This window comes from Conger conger, chromosome 3 (genome assembly GCF_963514075.1).
Source record: "Conger conger chromosome 3, fConCon1.1, whole genome shotgun sequence".
Taxonomy (NCBI): Eukaryota; Metazoa; Chordata; class Actinopteri; order Anguilliformes; family Congridae; genus Conger; species Conger conger.
Window position 1 is genome coordinate 54,400,273 of NC_083762.1, and position 19,812 is coordinate 54,420,084.

Sequence of the window (19,812 nt, forward strand, 5' to 3'; positions counted from 1 at the left end):
AAGTTAATGTACAGTCAGGTCCATAAATATTTGGACATCGACAACATTATTGTTATTTTAGCTATCTACCACAGGATATTTGATTTAGTATGTATGTGGATTTGGGGACTATGTATAAAAAGGGCTGTAATTCCTACACCTTTCAATTTATAGCCGAAAGTCTTTGAGCTCATATTAATTATTTACTTCCAACTCCAATGGCTTCTGAAGGCTGCTGCCTTTCCTTCGCAGATGATACTGGCCTCTGGCTATTACGCTACCTTCAGGGTCACACTGGTGGCCAGGGACCTGAAGGGCAAGCACGAAGGAGCCGTGCACATCACCACAGATTACGAGGTACCTTCTTTCTCCATCCACCATCTATAATTACCATCGATTACAGCATACTGTAGTCATGAAGTCATGTCCACTTGTCCGCTGTGGTCATAGTATGCACTCCTCTTTCTTTTCAAAGAAATATTTAAATATCAGAGCTGTGTCAAAATACTGTTTCAAGTATGTCTTTTCCTTTTAGTCAAAGGAATGCAAATGGAAAATGGTCATTTTATGGAAAATCTGCAAATGTATTTTGGAAAGTATTTGCCAGTATTTTAAATGACTTCAAATGGATCTTGTTTCAAGTATTTCAAAGGCATTATTTTTATCCAAAGGGTTTAATTACTTCATACATTTTGAAATAATTGCTGCTGTTATTTAACTTTCACTTTAATTTAATTTGATTCAGTATGCAGTATGCTGTACTTCCACAGGAAATTTGCTTGTCATTTGCTCATCATTGAGGGTGGCACTTGGCATATTTTAAAAACCAAAGGCAGGCGATCAAACAACCATATTGCCAGGATATTCCCAAAGTCAGAGATCAAAAAATGCACACATGGGCATATTGGTACAATCCTGTATATGCACATGCAGAGAGAGCCCTCTTTGGACATGATATGCTCTTGCTGCTGTGTTTGCAAGCAGCCTTGAAGTTTCCATCAGCATGATGAAGTGCTGCACAGTCTGGGATCTTGTGGTATCACAGGGACAGGCGTGGGTCAGGAGCCAGGGAAGATTCTCAAACAGGCAGTGGTCAGGAGCCAGGGAAGATTCTCAGACAAACAAAAAAGATTCTCATCTTCCTAATGCGGCCATTTTGTTATCAAGTTTCTCATGTGAATGGGAGAGATATGAGCTGGTGCATCAAGAATGCATGTGGTGGTTCTGTAACAAATGTAGGCCTTTCTCCTCCTTATAGTGAACACTTAATATTGAATACTTAAATATTACATATGATTATTATTATTTATTATATTAGCATGTTTTGGGACAAGTATTTCTAGATATTTTGAAATGGGAGGGTGGGGGATTTCAAGTAGTCATTCAGTTACGTCAAATTTCATAGACAAATACTTAACTTACTGGGATCTTGCACTGTTGTGAGTATTTTGGTGAATAGTCAGGTATTTATTGTTGATAGCTGGGATTGGAAACTCCAGTTCTGTGGGGGCTGCATTATATGCTGGTTTTTGGTGCCTTTCAGCGCTTAAGCAATTTACTTGCTTACGCATGTCTGAACTGGAGTTTGAGCCCAGTTTAACATGAAGCCTTGGCCCTTTTACAGATATTAACGATACCAGTGAAAGCAGTCGTAGCCGTGGGCACCCTGGTCAGCACACCCAAGCACATCCTCCTTCCCGCCTCCTTTCCGGTGAGTTCTCCCACACACTCCCCCGTCTCCCGCCCGAGGAACGGACCTGTGCACACATTATCGCACTTCCTGGGCATGGGTTGTTCAAAGGAAAAGAAGGCCCATGCTTTAAATTGCCATCTCTTTGCCGCCATGTTTGTATGTACATCTGAATTGTTGTTTAGGGTCTGTACTCCAACATGTTGGATTTGAAATTACATTATGTGTATCTGTCCGACAGTTCAGAAACCCTTTTCCAGAGGCATAGCGAGATGCAAACCACTAGATAGCTGCAAAACAGGATAGACAGGTTATAGTTTGTCGTTGATGAAGATCCGTTGGATAGATGGCCAATGGGGTTAACGAGTGAAGTTTTTGGAAAAACTTTCTCTCTCCCTTTTTTTATTTTCCTCTTGAAAGGTTCAATAAAAGAAGTTTCTGAAAAAAAATTCCTATTGATTGGCCTATGTCTGACTGTTTTCTTATTTCTCAGCCTCATAATGGCTTCTTTGACTCTTATTGGCACAACTCTGTGAATGTGGTCTTTTGTTGACGAATGCCAGTAACAGTCAATCAAAAGGCCAGAATCAAGACTGGATACTGAAAGCTCTTATACCTGCACTACGGAAACGATTGAACACAACAGACTAATCCAGAACTCCTGTGAAGCCATTCATCCCAAATGTTACGGTGTCCTTGAAATATGGGGACGATGAATCAAAAGGGCTGTAATGCCTGCACAAATCACCTGATATCGATGTAAATACACGAGGTCTGCACTTTAACCTCATTATTTAATTTCAAATCAAGCCAAAGCAACAGAAATTGTCATTGTCCAAATCGAGAAAGGATTTGCAACAAAATATTCAATATTCAAAATTTCAGTTTCTATTAATTTGTCCATGAACTAAAATTTGGGGGACTATGCATTAAAAGGGTTGTCATTTCTACACTGTTCACCCAATATGGATCAAATTAAAGCTGGACTTTAGCCAAATAGTGATAGCTTTGGGGTTTTTTTACCAAGCAAAAACAACAAAAAATGCCTCACTGTCCAAATACTTACAGACTGCTCTATATATCTTTTGTATACTTTTATTATGATTATATAATATATTTTCAACATAAATGCTTAAAATGCAAATTGCATCAACAAAACTGTTCTCAAGTATTGTGCATTTCAGTGGAAACACATTTACTCTTAGAGTTCGTCTGCCAACAAATTGCTGATATGAAAATCATTTATGACTTGGAAGTTGCTGCATATTTCACAGATCTCTCAAGGAAACCCAATGGAACCTTAACTAGCAAACCACCAAAGCAGTGTTTCCTACATTTACTCATACAACTGGGCCCTGTGGTTCTTCATCTTCGGAGACATAAATGTCTTGTACATTACATTTTATTTAGAAGTGTATATCAAGGTCATTGGAACATACAGAGCTGGCTGGATAAGCTACAATTCACAAAGAAACCGTTGTACAGCCGCAGGCGTAATTTCCGTAATTTAGGACTAACTTCTGAGGAAGGGCTCAGAGCCCGTGGTTATTTCTGTAGGCCAAGCAAGCCTGCCTGTGCTGTGCTCACCTGCCCCCATGGACGCGTGTGTTCTTTGTTTTCCAGGGGAAGGTGGTCCACCAGTCCCTTGGCGTGCTGAGCTCCTTCACCCAGAAGGTGAAGCTGCAGCAGGTCCTCTCCCTCACAGACGACCCCCGCTTCTACCCCAAGAGGCTGAGGAGCAGCAAGGATGAGCTGGAGCCCCGGCGCAAGTCGAAGGTGGGAGCACGGGGGTTGCCGCGCGGTGTGCCTTTTAGAAATAGGCTCAGAGCGCAGAGGTCGCAAGTTCAACTCCCAGATGGGGCACCGTTGTGGTACCCTTGAGCAAGGCACTTTATGTGAATCTCCTGGATGAAATATCCAGCTGTATAAATGTATTTTATGAAACAATTGGTGGCTTTGTCACTTGTTTTTTGTATAGGCATATTCTTAATGTAGTGCTGCGTTTATTTTTATTGTTCGTCATTGCTTGCCCGAGGCAACCACATACCCTTTTTTCAAGCCCTAAATTGGCAAAAATGATGACAACCTGGAGTCTGTTTGAGATCCCTGCCCTTGTAGGCCACACTTAATCCCCACAATAAAGAGCTGCCTCTCAACGTGACCCATGGCTAAGTGTAGTGTGACCTCCTTTGATGACTTACTTGAATTGTGCCCCTCCGGCACTGAAGTTTTATTGACCGATTGATTAATTGACTTGTCTTTTTTTCCCTTTGTAGGTAGCAAATATTTATTTTGATGCTAAGTTGCAATGTGGGGACCACTGTTATGTCGGATTGCCGTTTCAAATGAAATGTAAGTACATGCTAGTAGTGTGGTAGATTATCTGTTGAACTTGGAGTCTGCAGCCCTGGTCCACTAGATTCTGTTGTTACAGACTGGCTATTTTTAATTAGAAAACAAAAAGCAGCAGATCCTCTGGCTCTCCAGGACCAGGACTGTGGCCTCCAGGTATTCGACTGGATATGGTTGTATGCTTTGACCACTGTTAAATGCTGTGGGTTCGCATTTAAAACCAACTGCTTTCACAGCTGAGGCTAAATCGGCTGCATTCGTAATGCAAGAGGATAAGTGGGATTCCGATGTTCATTTGCATCAAACACTTCGAAAAAGATGGAAAGAAATGAAGGAAAACTTTGGACATGAGTAAGTCCTGGTCAATCTTTGTTAACTTCGATTTTTTGGTTTAGCTTTGGTGCAGCCTCTAACAGGCTGTTTTGCCGCTGCGTGGGGTTTTGGCTTTGGTTGAGAAAATTGAGAGAATTTGATAGGGCTTTAATAGGGGCTAAAAACAATAGTATTGCAGATTTTGCGGTTGTTACGCTTAAGTGCCATATGGCTCTCTTGGGACTGAAGGGGGTAACAACAGGGCCCCATGTTCGCAAAAGTCTTCTCATAAATTGTTCAGATATGCCGATAAGTTAGAAATTTAAAAAAGGGTTTTACATGTATGCCTCTTGGTGCCTCCAGCTGTGAGCTCTTCAATCCTGTTTTCAATTTAAAAATCTTAACATTTCTTAACTTCTCTTTGAAAGGCCAGAGGCTGTGTTTGAGGTCAACACGGATCTTCAGAAAAATGTGCAGGCCAAAGTAACAGCCCAGCTAATGTGGCCTTCGCTAATCAACTCCTCGCGCCATATCCTGTTTCCTCTCACCAACATCAAAAGCTCCTCGGTGAGTACCAGCACAGCCTATATCCAGTCCTGGAGAGCTGATGTGTATGCAGGTCTTTGCTGCCACCTGTTACCCTGGTTCACTCGTAAATTAGACCACGATAAATGTTCTGGTCTTCTAGCTATTTATCAGCTGCTGTTTGTATCACGGGATATGGATATAAACTACAGATCATGTAAATGATGTAATTAAATAACTAAGAGCAGAGGTGGGTCTAAAATCCAGAAATGGGTCATGAATGACATGTTGTGAACGCCTTGTTAAAAGCAAATTTTGGGAGTTTCTGGGTGCCTAGTTGGGTCAAGGCTGCCATGACACGGTGTGGTGCATGGATGAGCCCAACGGTCTCGGAGCGCCGGCATCAAGTGACCGGTGGCTCCTTAGGGTGGCATGAAATTGGTAATTGGGTCGCACAGGGTACAAGACTGTTCAGTTGGCTAGCGGTCCGCGTTTCATTGCTCAGTAGTGACCCCCTCTTGTTGGTCCGGTGCCCATGGACTGCATGCCAAAATTTACACTCCTCTCAGCCATCTTGGTTGTGGGCTGCAGTGTGAAAAGGAGCGGGCATATTGTCGGATATGAAAATTTTTTTTCTGGTAACATAATTATGACAGCCTGTAATTGCCGGTCTTGGTATACAAGTTGGAATCCTTGCAACTTGGGATTGAAAAGTAATGAAGTCTTTCTTACCACTAGGACGACTACACCTCCTTGTGGCTAAACAGTGCACATGCAGCCGGCGTTCACTGCCTAATTAACTGCAGTGAATTGACAGTTTAATTCTAATAGACGCCTAAATTATCTTTTTGTAGGTGTTGCTCTCACTAATTAGTGTGCACATTCCTAAAGTGTGAATGTGGGTTGTGGTTAATTCAGTGTAAGTGCGAGGTGATGTTGAGCTTGGGCTGTGTGTTTGTTGACCTCACACGAAAGGCGCTTTTGTGTGATCTCAGGAGGAGGAGGTGGTTTTGGAAAACCCAGCTGACATTCCAGTCTACGTTCAGGTCCTCCCTCTGGCTCTGTATTCCAACCCTTCTGCGCTCACGGAGAAACTAATGAGCAGGTAAGGTAATGTTCCAGTGTTGGAAGAAATACCCAGTGCGTTGCGCTTAGCAGATTTTCTGGAAAATTCCACGTTTTTAACATTAATTCTTTTTTTTTTTCCTCTCTTTTTTTTTTTTAAATTCCTATTTAATACTTACACCAGATTGCAACATCCAGTAGTCACACACTGTTGTGTAGGGACACTCAGATCTGTACTGCCACTGCTCTTGTTCTTCCACACTAAGTAGGGACTCTGGGATGAGTAGGATCCCTGTTAGTTAATTAACAATTAACAAACAGGTATTAAAGAAGGTAAAAAGAGGCCAGCAGTTCTACTGGGCTCCAGGACCAAACTGAATATTTAGGCTGTAGTGCTGTGTCATTAAATTACAGGTATTTAGCAGATACAGTACAAGCTTGCCCTGTTACTTGGTGTACATTTGATTTGTAGTTTGAGATCTCAAACTGCATCGTCCTCTGGTTTTCAGCACTTCATTAGTTAACGTACAGTAAGTCACTGATTAAAGAGTCTACACCTAAGGCATAATTGTCTTCCGATTGAGAGAAAACTGCAAGTTCCCGCAGGCACTGCGGCCCTCCGGGACTGGAGTTTGAAATTGCAGATTTATGCTGCATTTATAACATGCAAATTTTCATCTTGGCATACAATGGAGACAGGGTTTTCAGTAGAATTTATTAATCATATGAAATTAATATTGTAATATGATCCAGAGATTTTCCAAAAGGAACAGTGTGCATAACTGCTGAACTGCAGCAGGAAGTATAATAGTGCCAGGGACAATAAATTGTGTTTTAAAAGAAAAAAACTGATGAATTCCCCAGAGAAGTCCTGGAAGTGTGTTTCTAAAAATGGAAGAATTTAGAGCAGGGTTACTGCTGGTTTTTGTTTGTAGCTGGTAGTTAATTGCTTGATGCGTCACTCACTGATTGGCTAGAGATTTCTCTTATGTCAGCATTGTACATCATTTGGAATCAATACGCACAGACTAGGAAGAGCACCTTGGAGAAATCCTCAGGGTTTTAGTTAGAAAACTTTTGTTAAAGTTGGCAGAGGTGACCTAAAATTGCTCAGAATTATTTCCCAATGGATACCCTCACCCTATACTTTATATTCTCAGGCTCTCTCTGGGTACATCCTCCAGCATCAACACCAACACACTGGAGTTCCAGGTCCACAGGAATCAGGTGTGTGAAGTTATGCAGCTATGAGTTTTTTAGGGAGTTGAATGTGTTTATTGGCTGCAATCGTGTGCAGATGTAAGGCATACACGGATTAAAACTCCTTTTCCAATGAGATGTTATTTGAAGATGTAAGACGGTGTCTCTCTTCTCCCCCCCCCCCCCTTTTTCTCACTCGCTCGCAGACTGTCATTAAAAGTGCCAGAGGGTTTTCAGAAGCAATGTCATCACACCCTTTTGTTTACAATCTCCTGCTGTTGCCTGGAGAAGCAAAGTCTTTCACAGTGAAGTTCACTCCTGCCAGTAACCAGACGGTCTCCTCCCTCCTCATTGTCAGGTACAGTCTGCCCTTTGGCTTTTTCTGCCAACACCCACTCAATCAGGTCTGAAGGGGATGTCTGTGGGAATGTATCGTGCAGTCTGGATGCAGGAGTTGCTACAGTGCAGCTCAACAAACTTGCATGCACCCGGTTCAACCAGTAGGGGGAACCAGTGCATGATTTGATGCTGGGCCCCCTGGGGACACTACAGCGGATTGTATATCAGGTCACAGCCAAGTACCGGTGTGGTCCAGATTTGATACTGGACCAGCCTTGCACTGAAACGGTGCCTTTCTTTAAAAAAAAATGCTTCTAATATGTTTTCTCCATAGCAATTTTTGTCGACATTGATATTTCGCAAAAATATGAGATGTCAAGCAAACGTTTGTATGATTTCAAGCAAGATGTCCCCAGTGTAGTAACGAAGTTTGGCTCAGTCTTTGTTTTGTTTGTTGTCATGTTCATAAGTTACCATGTGTAGATTTGTCTTTAGTGTCAATTAAGTAAAATGCAGAGGTTGAATATAGGTTGAGGCTATATGGGTACGATACAATTAAAGTGAGAATAACATTCTCCTCTTTCCATCACTCTGGTACAGATTGATCTTCTTCTCGTCTGTCCATAACACTTTGTTACAGATTTATACAAGCTTTTATAATGTACTTTTTGGCAAACCGTAACCAATTCTTTCATCATCCACTACACTGTTCTGTGGATGGTGAGCACGTTTGCCATTGCTGGGCTCACCTCTGGGTTCTTGCTTTTTAACATTGTGGCAAGCAGTTGATCTTGACACACCAAATATTTTGGCTATGTCTGATTGATTTATTCAGAATGAGTTGCTTTACTGTGATTGAGACTTGTTTTGTCCTCATGTGGAGAGACAACAATTGTAGGCTCTAACTCCAGAAGGCACTCCTAGAATCAACTCTAGACCTTTTGATAGCTCTGTTATACATGAACTAATGATGAAACTTAACACACCTGTCCAAGAAACATTTGAGCACCCAATTGTCCAATTACTTTTGGTCCCCTAAAATTAGGGGAACTGTATATAGAATGTACTGTATGTTCACCAAATACGGATGTAAAAAACCATCCAATTAAAGCTAAAAGTCTGCACTCTAACCACATGGGATTGTTTTATTTCAACTGTTTGTTTGCTGGACTACAGAGCCAAAACAACAACAAACAATGTACCACTGTCCAAATAATTATGGACTGCACTGTAGGTGTTATAATTGCTGAATTGTTGCTAATTTCAGCATGATGGTAGCATATCTGCACATCACTAGCATTGCATCCCAGGTAATCCCACATAAAACTGCATTCTCTTTCCTGTGTTCTTGGGAGTGCGATACTGGTTGGTCGTCTGCCCCGCTGAGCGGTGCGTGATTGGTTGTTGTGTCGCTAAGGGAAGGCAGGGGAAAAAAAGTTTAGTTAAAAACTGTGGCGAGCATTTGGATTTGTTCTGGCTACAAGGTGGGTTGTGAGTGTATCATTGTGATGTCATAACTTGGATTGTGGGGACTGCATTTTGATACTTTCACACTGTTTTACTCCTACTCCTTTATAATCTAGATTGCAAGGGAAATGTCATTTTCTACAATACAGGAACTTTAAGCACTGCAGGTGTGAAGGAAATGAAAAAAACACCTGTCATTGCCACTGATATACTGTATGTTGGGTGTTGATGAGATTGAAAATCCGCAGCAAGGTCATATGGCTTTCATGTGATCATATGATGTGTTTTGTCAATCACATGGAAGCTGCAAGGCCTTGCTGCTGATTGGCCATTTTAAGGCATTTCACGTGGCCTCTGAAGTTTGAATATGCATCATCTATGAATACAGGGACAAAGACAAAAAGAATGGCAATACACCACATGGTGGTGATGACCTAATATTTTTTGAGCAATTATGATCATTATTGTTACAATGTGTTGTTCCTGCCCTATTTACACCATGAAAAAATAAATATGCAGTGTGCTAACACGGAGGATAAAAATTGAAGCAGGTGTCAAGCACCCTCTAGTGTTTGCCCAAAGCAGCACATGGACAGCTATGTCAGTGGTTGTGGTTGTGTTTGGTGTTGCAGGAATAACCTGACGGTGGTGGACTGTGTACTGGTACAAGGCCAGGGCACCAGCGAGAGCCTGAGAGTCGCTGGCAAGCCGCCAGGGACTGGGAGCTCTCTGAGGTTCAAGATGACAGAGGCCCTGCTGAAAGACTGCTCAGAGAGTGAGTAACTTAGCCCACTGAGTCCTGGGTTATGTAGTCAAACCTGTATCCTATTTCACATTCCCTGACGTGGAATAATGATAAATGGAAATTAAGAAGTGCTCAACTTAAAGATCCCTTAGTCTGTTTAAATGGTTCCTCAGCTGATGAGAAAATATCCAAGAATTTGAAAGAAAGACACGCTCACTCATTTGGATCTCACTGGAAGTCATTTCAACAATTGTGTTTCAAAGAACTGATACACGAACATGTTCCTCACCATGCATGGAGTCTGCTGAATCCCTGAATTAATTGAACCAGTGCATGGTTCATTTTCATTTGTTTTCATGAACATCAGGTGGCAGATAATCTGAAATGGTCAAAGTGAAGACAAAAAGTTATGTTGTTACATGGTATATTCTGTGTAGCCGCTGTGTGTGGCCCTTATTGAGTTCATTGAGTTCACTAGCGAAACCAGTGAAACCTGTATGTTAATCTCCCCCATTTACAGAAAGTAAATCCACGGAGCCGAATTTCACTTTAAGAAAAACATATAAAGTTGAAAACACAGGACAGCTTCGGATTTACATCCAGTCTACAGAAATCAGTGGATACGCATGTGAGGGATATGGATTCAAAGTTCTCAACTGTGAAGAATTTGCACTGAAACCAAATACTTCGAAAGAAATTGTCATATTGTAAGTACCTTACTGGGGAAAAAATGGAACAGACACACAAATGCTATAATTTGATTGGCTTGTCATTTTAGCAAACATTGACCATGTGTGACTTGCAACATGAACATTATGATTTTTGTACTGCCTGTTAATATTTGCAACTTCTTGCTGATCACATTAGAACAGCTGTGGTAAAAAAAGATTTAATGAGAAGATAAAGTATTCATTTTTTTAATTGAAAATTGGTAGAAGATGTTGAAGATTAAATTCTTGATATTCATATTTTGTCTTGTTTTGGATCATATGCCCTTTTATTCATGTTTCATTAAATTTAATTTTGTTCATTTAAAAGCACACACCCAAATGGGTCAAATGATTGGCTTGCAATTCAACCATATTTTGACTTGATGTTGCTTCCCAATTGAGTTTGGGACTGGTGATTCATACCAAATTTCATGGTGATTTGACTTAAAATTAAAGAGGAAAATATTTTTGTGCTTAACAAAACAATATGAAATTTCAGACAATCTTACATGACACATTTTGTGTTCCTTGTGAATTGGCATTTAGCAGTGTTTTGCGTTTAATGATTAAAGTTATGACCTTTCAAAATGGCAGTTTAACAGCACCGTCATCTAAAACCTTGCATCCATAACAACCAGCGATTTTCTTTACATTGCTTTACAGTGATCACAGTGTTCAACATCTGTGTGTTCCATCCTACAGGTTTACACCAGACTTCACAACCTCTCGTGTGATTCGGGAACTGAGATTTGTGACTGCTGGAGGCTCAGTGTTCATGTTCGTCCTGAACGCCTCGCTCCCTTATCACATGTTGGGGGTGTGTGCCGAGGCCCTGCCCAGGCCTAGCTGGGAGCTGGAACTTTACATCACCATCTCACTCATCATGAGGTCAGTGAAGAGCTCCGCCTGCTGCCTTGGAGGGCCTTTTCCATTTTTTATCACTCATAAAAATTAAAATAAAAAGCAATCTTGCTTTAGAATTTGCAGAAAGGGCTCAGTTTCACTCTGTACTATTTAGAGTTTGCTTTCAATCACATACAGATTCATTGTAACAGGCCCCAATGTTGACACTCCTCTGTATATATTGCTTTATTGATGGTCTGCAAGACTGTGAAATTGCCTTGAATTTGTGGCAGAGCAGGTAAGCAAGGGAGCCCTGGCAAAAATTGAAAAATAATTACTATGTGGGCTGACCCTAATGTCTGTTCAAGATTTTTAGCTTTTTTTTGTTGTTGCAATATTCAGCATTTATTTTCTTGACTATTCCTGACTGTCTAATGCCTTGGCAAGGGCATAGACACCTTCATGCAAATTCATGCTGATTGCGAGAGAATAGCTGCTGTTTTTAGCATGATTTTGCCATGTTTTAAGAAAAAAATTCTTAACATTTTGAAACAAATGAACAAAAGAGTACATGTTCCAATCATCGACTCAATCAGACTTCATGTTTGGGGTTGATGAAGATTATGAGGAACGGGAACAGCATTCATTTCTGTGAAATTAAAAGGCCATTTGTATATTGCTTTATTGACGGTCTGCAAGACAGTGAAACAGCTTTGTGGCATGGGAGGTAAGCATGAACCCTGAACGCACGTCTGGTAGCTAAGCTGCTGCTCTTGTCCACAGCTCCATGTTTCTTTTGGTGATAGCAACAGCCTACCTGGAGGCTCAGGGAATATGGGAGCCGTTTAAACGGCGGCTATGTTTCGAACCCTCCAACACTCACCTGGACACCGGGAGACCCTTTGATCTCAGGGAAATCGTACGAATTCAAACTGATGCAAAGTAAGTGCAACTGAATGATCACATTTTCATTTTGGGTCATGAAAATCTGCGATCTGCTGTGAGCTGAATGCTTTTCAAAATACATTTTTCACAGATATGTTGACTTATGTTACATTTTTGGGGGGTAAAAGGCTAGTTTGACAATTGCTCATCTTGTAGTGTTCAGAAATCAAAAACACACAAAGCCCTGTGCTAATGCCTAATATTTCATACCTTTTTTAATATTGCACACAATATTAAATGAGTAACGTGTCATAGTTTGTCTAGGTGTAGCTTCACCTCTATTTGAGGAAGACCTATGCAGGTGAAAATGTTGCTGGAACATTTCATGCCCCCAGTGACAATTTTAGTGCATACTGCTGCATCTTTACAGCTCATATTTTTGCGTTATTGTGTGTATTTATACTTCGTTTAGCCAGTATACTGTAGTTGTGACACCCTTCCCTCTTTTTAATAACCCAGCTTGAATGAACACAGCGAGCCGAACCACGGAGCGGCACGGGGAATGTACGGTCCGGGCGGCTCTTCCACTCGAGGCGGGGTGGGCAGGCAAGGGGGCCCGCACCCCTCTGGCAACCACAGGGCCTCCACGGAACCCGACGGTCTCAGGTCCAAAATCGGCTTCGGCAGGCCGCCTATGCAGCCCGGGACCAGAGGTCTGGAGGGGGGAGGCCGGAAGGCACGAGGCGGCAGGCATTCTCAGAACCAGAACCAGGCCTCGGGCCTCCTGGAGCAGCAGGCCCCCGTGCCTGCAGTGTCTCAGCAGCTGCAGAAAGCACTCCGACCAGAGGGCGGGACGCGACACAGCTCAGAGGACTCGGACTACTCCAGCCTCGTAGAGGTCATGGACAAGGATCTGGAGAGGCCAGGATCGCCCCCCACGGAGGTGTTCCAGGAGCCTGAGGAGCCCCAACCCACACATAGCAAAGGTGAGTGTAAAAGAAGTGATGGAAACCATTCAGAATGTCTACAGAGCAATCTGTTCGTATTTGGACAGTGGTACAATTTATGTTCTTTTGGCTCTGTGCTTAAGACTGAACTTTAATTTGCATCTGTGACGGATGAACATAAATTGTACCACTGTCCTAATACATACAGACTGCATTGTAAGAACCCCTTATTCTGGTTAGCATTTTACTAAGTGCGGCAAACACTTTGCTTGTCTGTGAAGCCGCAGCAGCTAAAGGGAATGTGCAGAGGAAATCCAAGTCTCAGAGGAAACGGGAGGAGCGGGAGAGGAGGGCGAAGGGAAAGCTGCAGGGGGAAGAGCCCAGGGATGCTCTGATGGACAACGAGGACAGCTCCTCCACTACCACTGAGACCTCCAACCCTGACGTGGACCTCAGCCTCAAAGAGGTATGGGTTCCCAACGCCTCCAGTCTGATCTGCTCTGTGAGCCAAGCCAAGCCTTAACTCTCATTATGTTATGATTTTATGACCACTTGTTCGGGGTCAAATTGTTTGTTTGAGGCGTGTATGTTCTGATATCCTAGGAACCGGTAAAAAAGAAAGGCCGGCCTTTACCACTGGAAAAAGAGAGAGAGGACACTCCAACGTTCAACACAAAACCCAACAGCAAGAAACCCTGCAACGCAAAGGAGAGCCTGCCAGAAATGAAGTCCAGGTAGGATCAGTTACCTATCACCTGTAGAGGGCCCACAGTGTGCCCTTCTCCGAACCTCACCTGTGTTCACTCTGTCACCATAGTTCTCTGGAACTGCCCTACGTCACACCTCTGGAAAACAAGCAGCGTAAGAACTTCACGTCAAAAAGCCTTGGGCACGGAACCATGACCTCGGGCCCGAAAATGAGGAGCCTACAGAAACAGAAATGTGGGTCTCTTTTCTGTTTGACCATGTCCTTTGCTGTTTTGCCGTAATATTTTGCATTGGATTTGACAACTTCAACTGTCATCTCAGCTGAACTTGGTTAACTAGGTTCTGCTTTTGGGAATCAACCATTGCAGCTCTCAGGGTTCATTTTATTTATGCATTTTTTGAATCCATATTAGCCACATCAGGTGCTCGGGTTAGTTCCATTTAAAATCCGTCAACTGGTGAACCAACCCTAGTTGTACCAACCCTAAACTGTGTGGTCTCGTCCCTCAGCCCTGGTGTCTTGTGGGAAGTTGGAGGACCGCCGCCCTCCTCCTCTGGCGAAGTTCATCTCCTGCAGTTTTGGCCAGGAGTTTGGCCACAGCAGCAGCTCAGAAGGGGAGAAAGACTCGCCACCTGAATGGGACTCCGTCCCCCTCCATAAATCCCACAGCCGTAAGTTAAGAACACCCATTCTCCACATCTCGTTTGCTGGAGGAGGTGTCGCCACAGGTTCTCAGGGACGCACCATGGTTAATCCATTGGATTTTCAAAATCAGGAGTTCTCACTCCAGTTCAATCAGTGGTCCACACTCCAGGTCCTGGAGAGCCGCAGGGTGTGCTGGTTTTTGTTTTCACCTTAAAGGTACAATAGGTAAGATTTTTGTGTTAAAACATTACAGGACCATTCCCTTCCTCCGTCAACGTCAGAGAAGGGGAGGGATAAACAGATTGTGGTTTGAGGGTGATTGTTGCTGCAATTCCTCTTTTGACTGTTAGAAGTCCGAAATTACCTATTGTACCTTGAATATCCGCAACCCATTCAGACCCAATAAACCTAGGTGGGGTGAATTACCTGTGTAATTAACTGGTATAATTGATCAATTAAATGCTGAGTAACAACAAAAGCCAGCACAGCCCGGGGCTGTCCAGGACCCGGAGTGAGGACCACTGAGCTACAACAAAAGCTGTGGTGAAAACATTTTATGGTTTCCAGCAGACATGGGTCAAATGTGTACAGTCATTTTTTTGATTCAAATCTTTTCTGCGCTTTACTGAGCTTGTCTGGTGTATTGGAACCTCTAGAAAAGTGCAAATCCTGCCTTCTGGTCCCTTTGGTTTGCTTAATTTGCTGCAGGCAAGAGCAATTGAGCACAGAAAATGTTTTTGAATCCAAAACAATTATGTTTTTGTCCCATATAGGAGCAGAACCGCAATGGTGCATACATCTGTGTCGGAAACTGTTCCAGGGATGGAAAGTGCTGAATTACAGCTTATGGATTTTCACGCAAAATATCCCTTGACCCATCTGTGTATCGACTATGCCCCACTATTAATATTCATAAGATTCTGCAATGGAGAGATGGAACTATGAATGTCATTAATATCAGCTTTTTGCAAAATGTTAGTCCCGCATGCCCCATTTCTGGTTCGCAGGAATACGTAATTAAGGAACCCTGGTGTGTAGAATCTGTGATTTCTCATTTCTGTCACCCTCCCCCCCTTCCAGCCACAGACAGCCTGCAGCAGATCTCATTGCAGACCATGAACGCAGACCCCTTCCTGAAGAGACCCATCTCTGCCCTCCACAGGCCCTGCTCTCCTCCCCCAGTCTCCCTGGGCCTCGTGCCACGAGGATCCTACAGCAGTGTGGTCAACACCAACAGGTAAGCTCCTCTCCGCACCTGTGTGTGCGCTGCAATACCGGGCCACAAGGCGGCTTCAACGTGACATCAACGTGTCATTGCTGGAGGAACACATACTGAAACTGAATGGTTGTCAGAATGGTTTCTGTGTTTGTCCAAACTGCTCTCACTGTTATGACCGGGAAAGTTATTGCTCTTTTAGTTTAATTTAGTGTTTAGAGTAACAGCTAGCTAGCATTACCGTGCACCTACCAACTAGCTAGCTATCTCGATTGATGACTTAATTGGAAATTTATAATTATTATTATTAAGCAAATCAGGTTAACTTTTGAGTTAAAAAAATTATATGACCTGTGCTGTGCAGCGGTTTACCACATTTAAAGACGAGCTGAAATTGAAAAAAAAAAAGTATGAATTCTTTATACCCATATAAATATACCAAAAAATATTTTTAATACCTCTGTATTTTCACACCAGAAAACACTCATGTAGATGTCATATCACGGAAACTAGTGCTGCTCTGATTTGCCTTTGAGCTTGTCTTTAATTAGCTTAGACTCGACCTTAAAAAGTGCTGAGATGCCTTCCCAATTTAATGAAAGGCACCATATACCAATATGTTTGCTTTTGTTTGCAGTGAGATCAGACCGCAGAAGGTGGGCGGAAACAAGAACAAGCTGACAAAATCGATCTCCCTGCCCGGCAAGAATGGGAACCCAACGTTTGCAGCTGTCGCAGCGGGTTATGACAAAAGCCCAGGTGAATTTTCTTATCAATGTTTTTCTGGACAAACTGCAGCCAAGCATATCTGTCCAGTGCAGTGACTTGACACTGCCCACAGGCTTAACCCTATCCAGGGATTTGACCCTGCTGATTTGACCCTACCCAGTAAGTAGACCAGGCCCAGTGAGTTGACCAAACCCGCTCCCAGTTGATTGACCCTGCTCTATGAGTTGACCACACCCACGCTCTGTCTACAGGTGGCAGTGGTCCAGTTAAAGGAGCCACCAGCAAGGCCGAAGCCCTGGGGAAGATGAGCCATCCTTACACAACATCAGTCGAGAGTGACTGCTCGGATGGGTAGGTCCACCTCCGGAACCATGATACGTTAAACACTTCGCTCTTTAGAGTCAACCATGGTGCTTCATTCTAGCTTGTTTCTGTCCAGTTCTGGGTTGTGGAGCCCCATTGAAAACCCCAGCATGGACTACAACTCCCAGAATTCCTTCTCAGCATTTGGACCCAACAACAACTTCAACCTGTCTAGAGGTATGAGAAAGGACTCTTAAACACTGTAAAAGTGCTTCAGTACACCAAATGGATTGTAGTTCATTTAACTTTCAAAGGGGTATCATAATTGGAGGAATTGTAGTCACACAGTATTTAGGCATGTTTGCACAGTGTATCTTACCATTAACATTGCCAATTGCTAACTGTGTGTTAGATATGTAATGTAAAAGATAATTCACAATTTCTAACATACAATGTAATTGTGTAAATTCTTTTGGGAGGAATATTAACTCATTGGTACATTGTGTACTGTAATCATGATGAGTATTACTTGAATCCTGCATGAAATAACTGTTCAATAGTCAAACACAAAATGAAGGGTTATAGATTCTAAAATGCTTTCTTTTAATGGCTTGTTGTTGCTGTCTATGGTGTGCTGTGTTTAACTGGGGCTGATCTGTGTAGTCTTCAGCATGGCCTTCCCAAAGAGTCAGGACCCTCCGCAGAATTGGGCTAAACCCGGCCCTGTGTCTCCTTCCATCTGGGACGCCCCCAGCAGTCATGCCCTGCACTCCTGGCCCACAGTTTCTGGGTCTCCTACGGCGCCTACTGCGGTAACGGCCCACGTGGCTCACTTTTGAAAATATGCAAAATCTTTAAATTGTTAACCATTTGCTTTACATTACCATTTACAATTATACCCCTTAGCTATACTTAGCTACCGCAAAGTGTTTCATGTTTTGTGCACAACTGGAGCTTGATGTCATGACAAACAATTCAGAGAGCGTACTCTCATTCTGCAATGTGGTTGTAATAAAAATGGAAAAATATATATACATGCTAAAGTGCCGACAAGGCAAAGGAATTACTCAAAATCCCAGATTTTGAGCAGAAAGACTTTGGTCAGGCATGCAAAAACTGTATTGAAGTGCAAGCATGACAAAATGTTGTTTCAGATTTTCCATTTTACTTACCATTTCTGTGCTAAGACATTTCAGGCACACGCATCTATTTACCCAATGCTTAAAAATTCAGCAGGATTGTAAAGGTCTGACAATGCCACAGTAGGAACTCCAGCTCTCTTGTATCCACTGCTGCTCATAAGATTAAGAAAATACTCAATAAATTCCCCCTGCACTGCATGGTACTGTTATTGAAGGCTAGTATTGTGTTTATTGGGGTTAAGTAGGCTTACCTTGACTGACAATAGACCTGGCTCAAATAATTATTTTCAAGTTCAGCTTGTGGCCTAACCCTTCAGACACCAGTGAAATTACTGCAGATTTTTTAATGAAAGGTATGTTTTCACCAGACCTGAGTCAAATACGTTAATTGTTTTGGATTTGAATACTTTTCTGTGCTTGGTTGATATTGCTTGGTGCACCAAGAGGACCAGAAGGCAGGGTTTGCATTTTTGTGAGTATTGCATAGGTTCCAAAACTCCAGACAGTAAAATGCAGAAAAGTATTTGAATAAAAAAAAAACAATCACGCATTTGACCGGTCTGATGGAATCCAAAACAATTACCCATTTGAACAAGGTCTTTTTTTCCACAAACAAAATTGTTTTTGCATAAGATGGCATGCATTAATTACAAACTGGTTTTGTAGATTTTTTTTCTCCCCCCCCCCCCCCCCCTCCACATACTACAATTTTACCAGTGTCTACTAAGTAAAATATTTCAAATGTGTTACTATGGTCTTGTAACTCACAGTTTGTCTCCACTCACAGCCCATTCTCAGCAGCACCGGGAGCCTCTGGTCTGCCCCCACTCCATTCAGCAGCTCCATCTGGTCCGCCAGCATGGACAACAGCCTACAGTCCTTAACCCCGCCTTCCACCGCTCCTCTCTGTCACCTGATTGGCTGCTCGGAGAACAACTGCCCCGTGCCGGCCCCACCTCCCACCCCCCCGGCTGCGATCCGTCAGCACACCTACGACCCCTGGAACATGTGGCGGCCCACCTTAAGCAGGCGCTGCTCTGAGCCATGGCCCAACCACTCTAAGAGCAACCAATGAGCAATCTGTCCGCCTCTGAACAGGATTCCAACGACATGGACACTTTTTTTAAAATTTGTTTTTAGAGCAAAATTTTTACCCAGCCAGTTAACACGCAATTGAGTTTTTTTTGGACGGGTAGCCCCTAAACAACACCTTCAAAACACAGATTGTACTTGTCATAAAAGTATGTAATGCTGCTTTTCATAAATTTGCCAATTTTTCTGTTTAAACTACAGCAACCCCCTAGTTTCAATCCAAGAAGAACTTGAGTCATAAGGACCGATATTGCCCTCATAGGGATGTTTTTTTATGCTTCCCCCTTTGTAAGTATAGTAATACTGCATTGTTTTGGTGCTGTATGATACAGTATTACTCTCTTTAAGAAAGCACTTTGTGTAAAGTCTGGTAATTGCTCAGAGCATATCTTGGTTAAACAGTTTGTGATGCTAAGTTGTATTTTGGAAAAGTAGCAAGCTGTCAATGGGCAAACTTGAATTGTGGATACTGCAGTTATTGCCACTCTGTGTTGGTCATCATGACCCTGAAGCTCTGTGACCTTGCTAGTATCAATCTTTGAATTGAAATTGAAATTGCAACCCTTATGGCCAAATCTTGATGCATTGTGGTATTTCATGTTTTTTATTATTTATTTATTTTATTTTATTTTAAAAGCCAGATCCTGCTCACAGTAAAAAAGAAAAAAAAATTGAATAAATAAATTTTCCACTGACTTGCCTTTTTGTATCATTTATTAATGCTTATTGAAGAGTTGCGAGTGAATTTTCAAGTCTCAATACAACAAAAGCATTTCAGGCAGATTTATTTTGTTGCACGAATATGCAAATACGGCATACTATAACATTGCAGTATACATAGCATATGGCCGTATTATGCAATATAGCATAATATAAAATTGCATTTTATGCAACATTAAAAAAAAAAAGATAGTTGT

At 42.4% G+C, this 19,812-nt stretch overlaps 1 protein-coding gene across 1 annotated transcript in view; it reads left to right on the top strand.

The window, feature by feature from the left end:
• Nucleotides 1-19,590, top strand: part of LOC133125034 (transmembrane protein 131-like) — a 61,488-nt gene extending 41,898 nt beyond the window's left edge. Inside the window, exons 18-41 of the mRNA XM_061236725.1 lie at nt 232-336; nt 1,604-1,690; nt 3,293-3,445; nt 3,946-4,021; nt 4,258-4,372; nt 4,762-4,900; nt 5,854-5,963; nt 7,084-7,150; nt 7,330-7,481; nt 9,562-9,704; nt 10,195-10,381; nt 11,087-11,272; nt 12,011-12,169; nt 12,632-13,098; nt 13,341-13,525; nt 13,663-13,793; nt 13,877-14,001; nt 14,278-14,439; nt 15,494-15,650; nt 16,267-16,388; nt 16,610-16,709; nt 16,798-16,898; nt 17,325-17,473; nt 18,591-19,590. Of these exons, the coding sequence (XP_061092709.1) occupies nt 232-336; nt 1,604-1,690; nt 3,293-3,445; nt 3,946-4,021; nt 4,258-4,372; nt 4,762-4,900; nt 5,854-5,963; nt 7,084-7,150; nt 7,330-7,481; nt 9,562-9,704; nt 10,195-10,381; nt 11,087-11,272; nt 12,011-12,169; nt 12,632-13,098; nt 13,341-13,525; nt 13,663-13,793; nt 13,877-14,001; nt 14,278-14,439; nt 15,494-15,650; nt 16,267-16,388; nt 16,610-16,709; nt 16,798-16,898; nt 17,325-17,473; nt 18,591-18,878 (3,666 nt within the window). The 3' untranslated portion in view covers nt 18,879-19,590. The remainder of the gene's footprint in view (nt 1-231; nt 337-1,603; nt 1,691-3,292; nt 3,446-3,945; nt 4,022-4,257; nt 4,373-4,761; nt 4,901-5,853; nt 5,964-7,083; nt 7,151-7,329; nt 7,482-9,561; nt 9,705-10,194; nt 10,382-11,086; nt 11,273-12,010; nt 12,170-12,631; nt 13,099-13,340; nt 13,526-13,662; nt 13,794-13,876; nt 14,002-14,277; nt 14,440-15,493; nt 15,651-16,266; nt 16,389-16,609; nt 16,710-16,797; nt 16,899-17,324; nt 17,474-18,590) is intronic.
• The last annotated feature ends 222 nt before the right edge of the window (nt 19,591-19,812 follow it).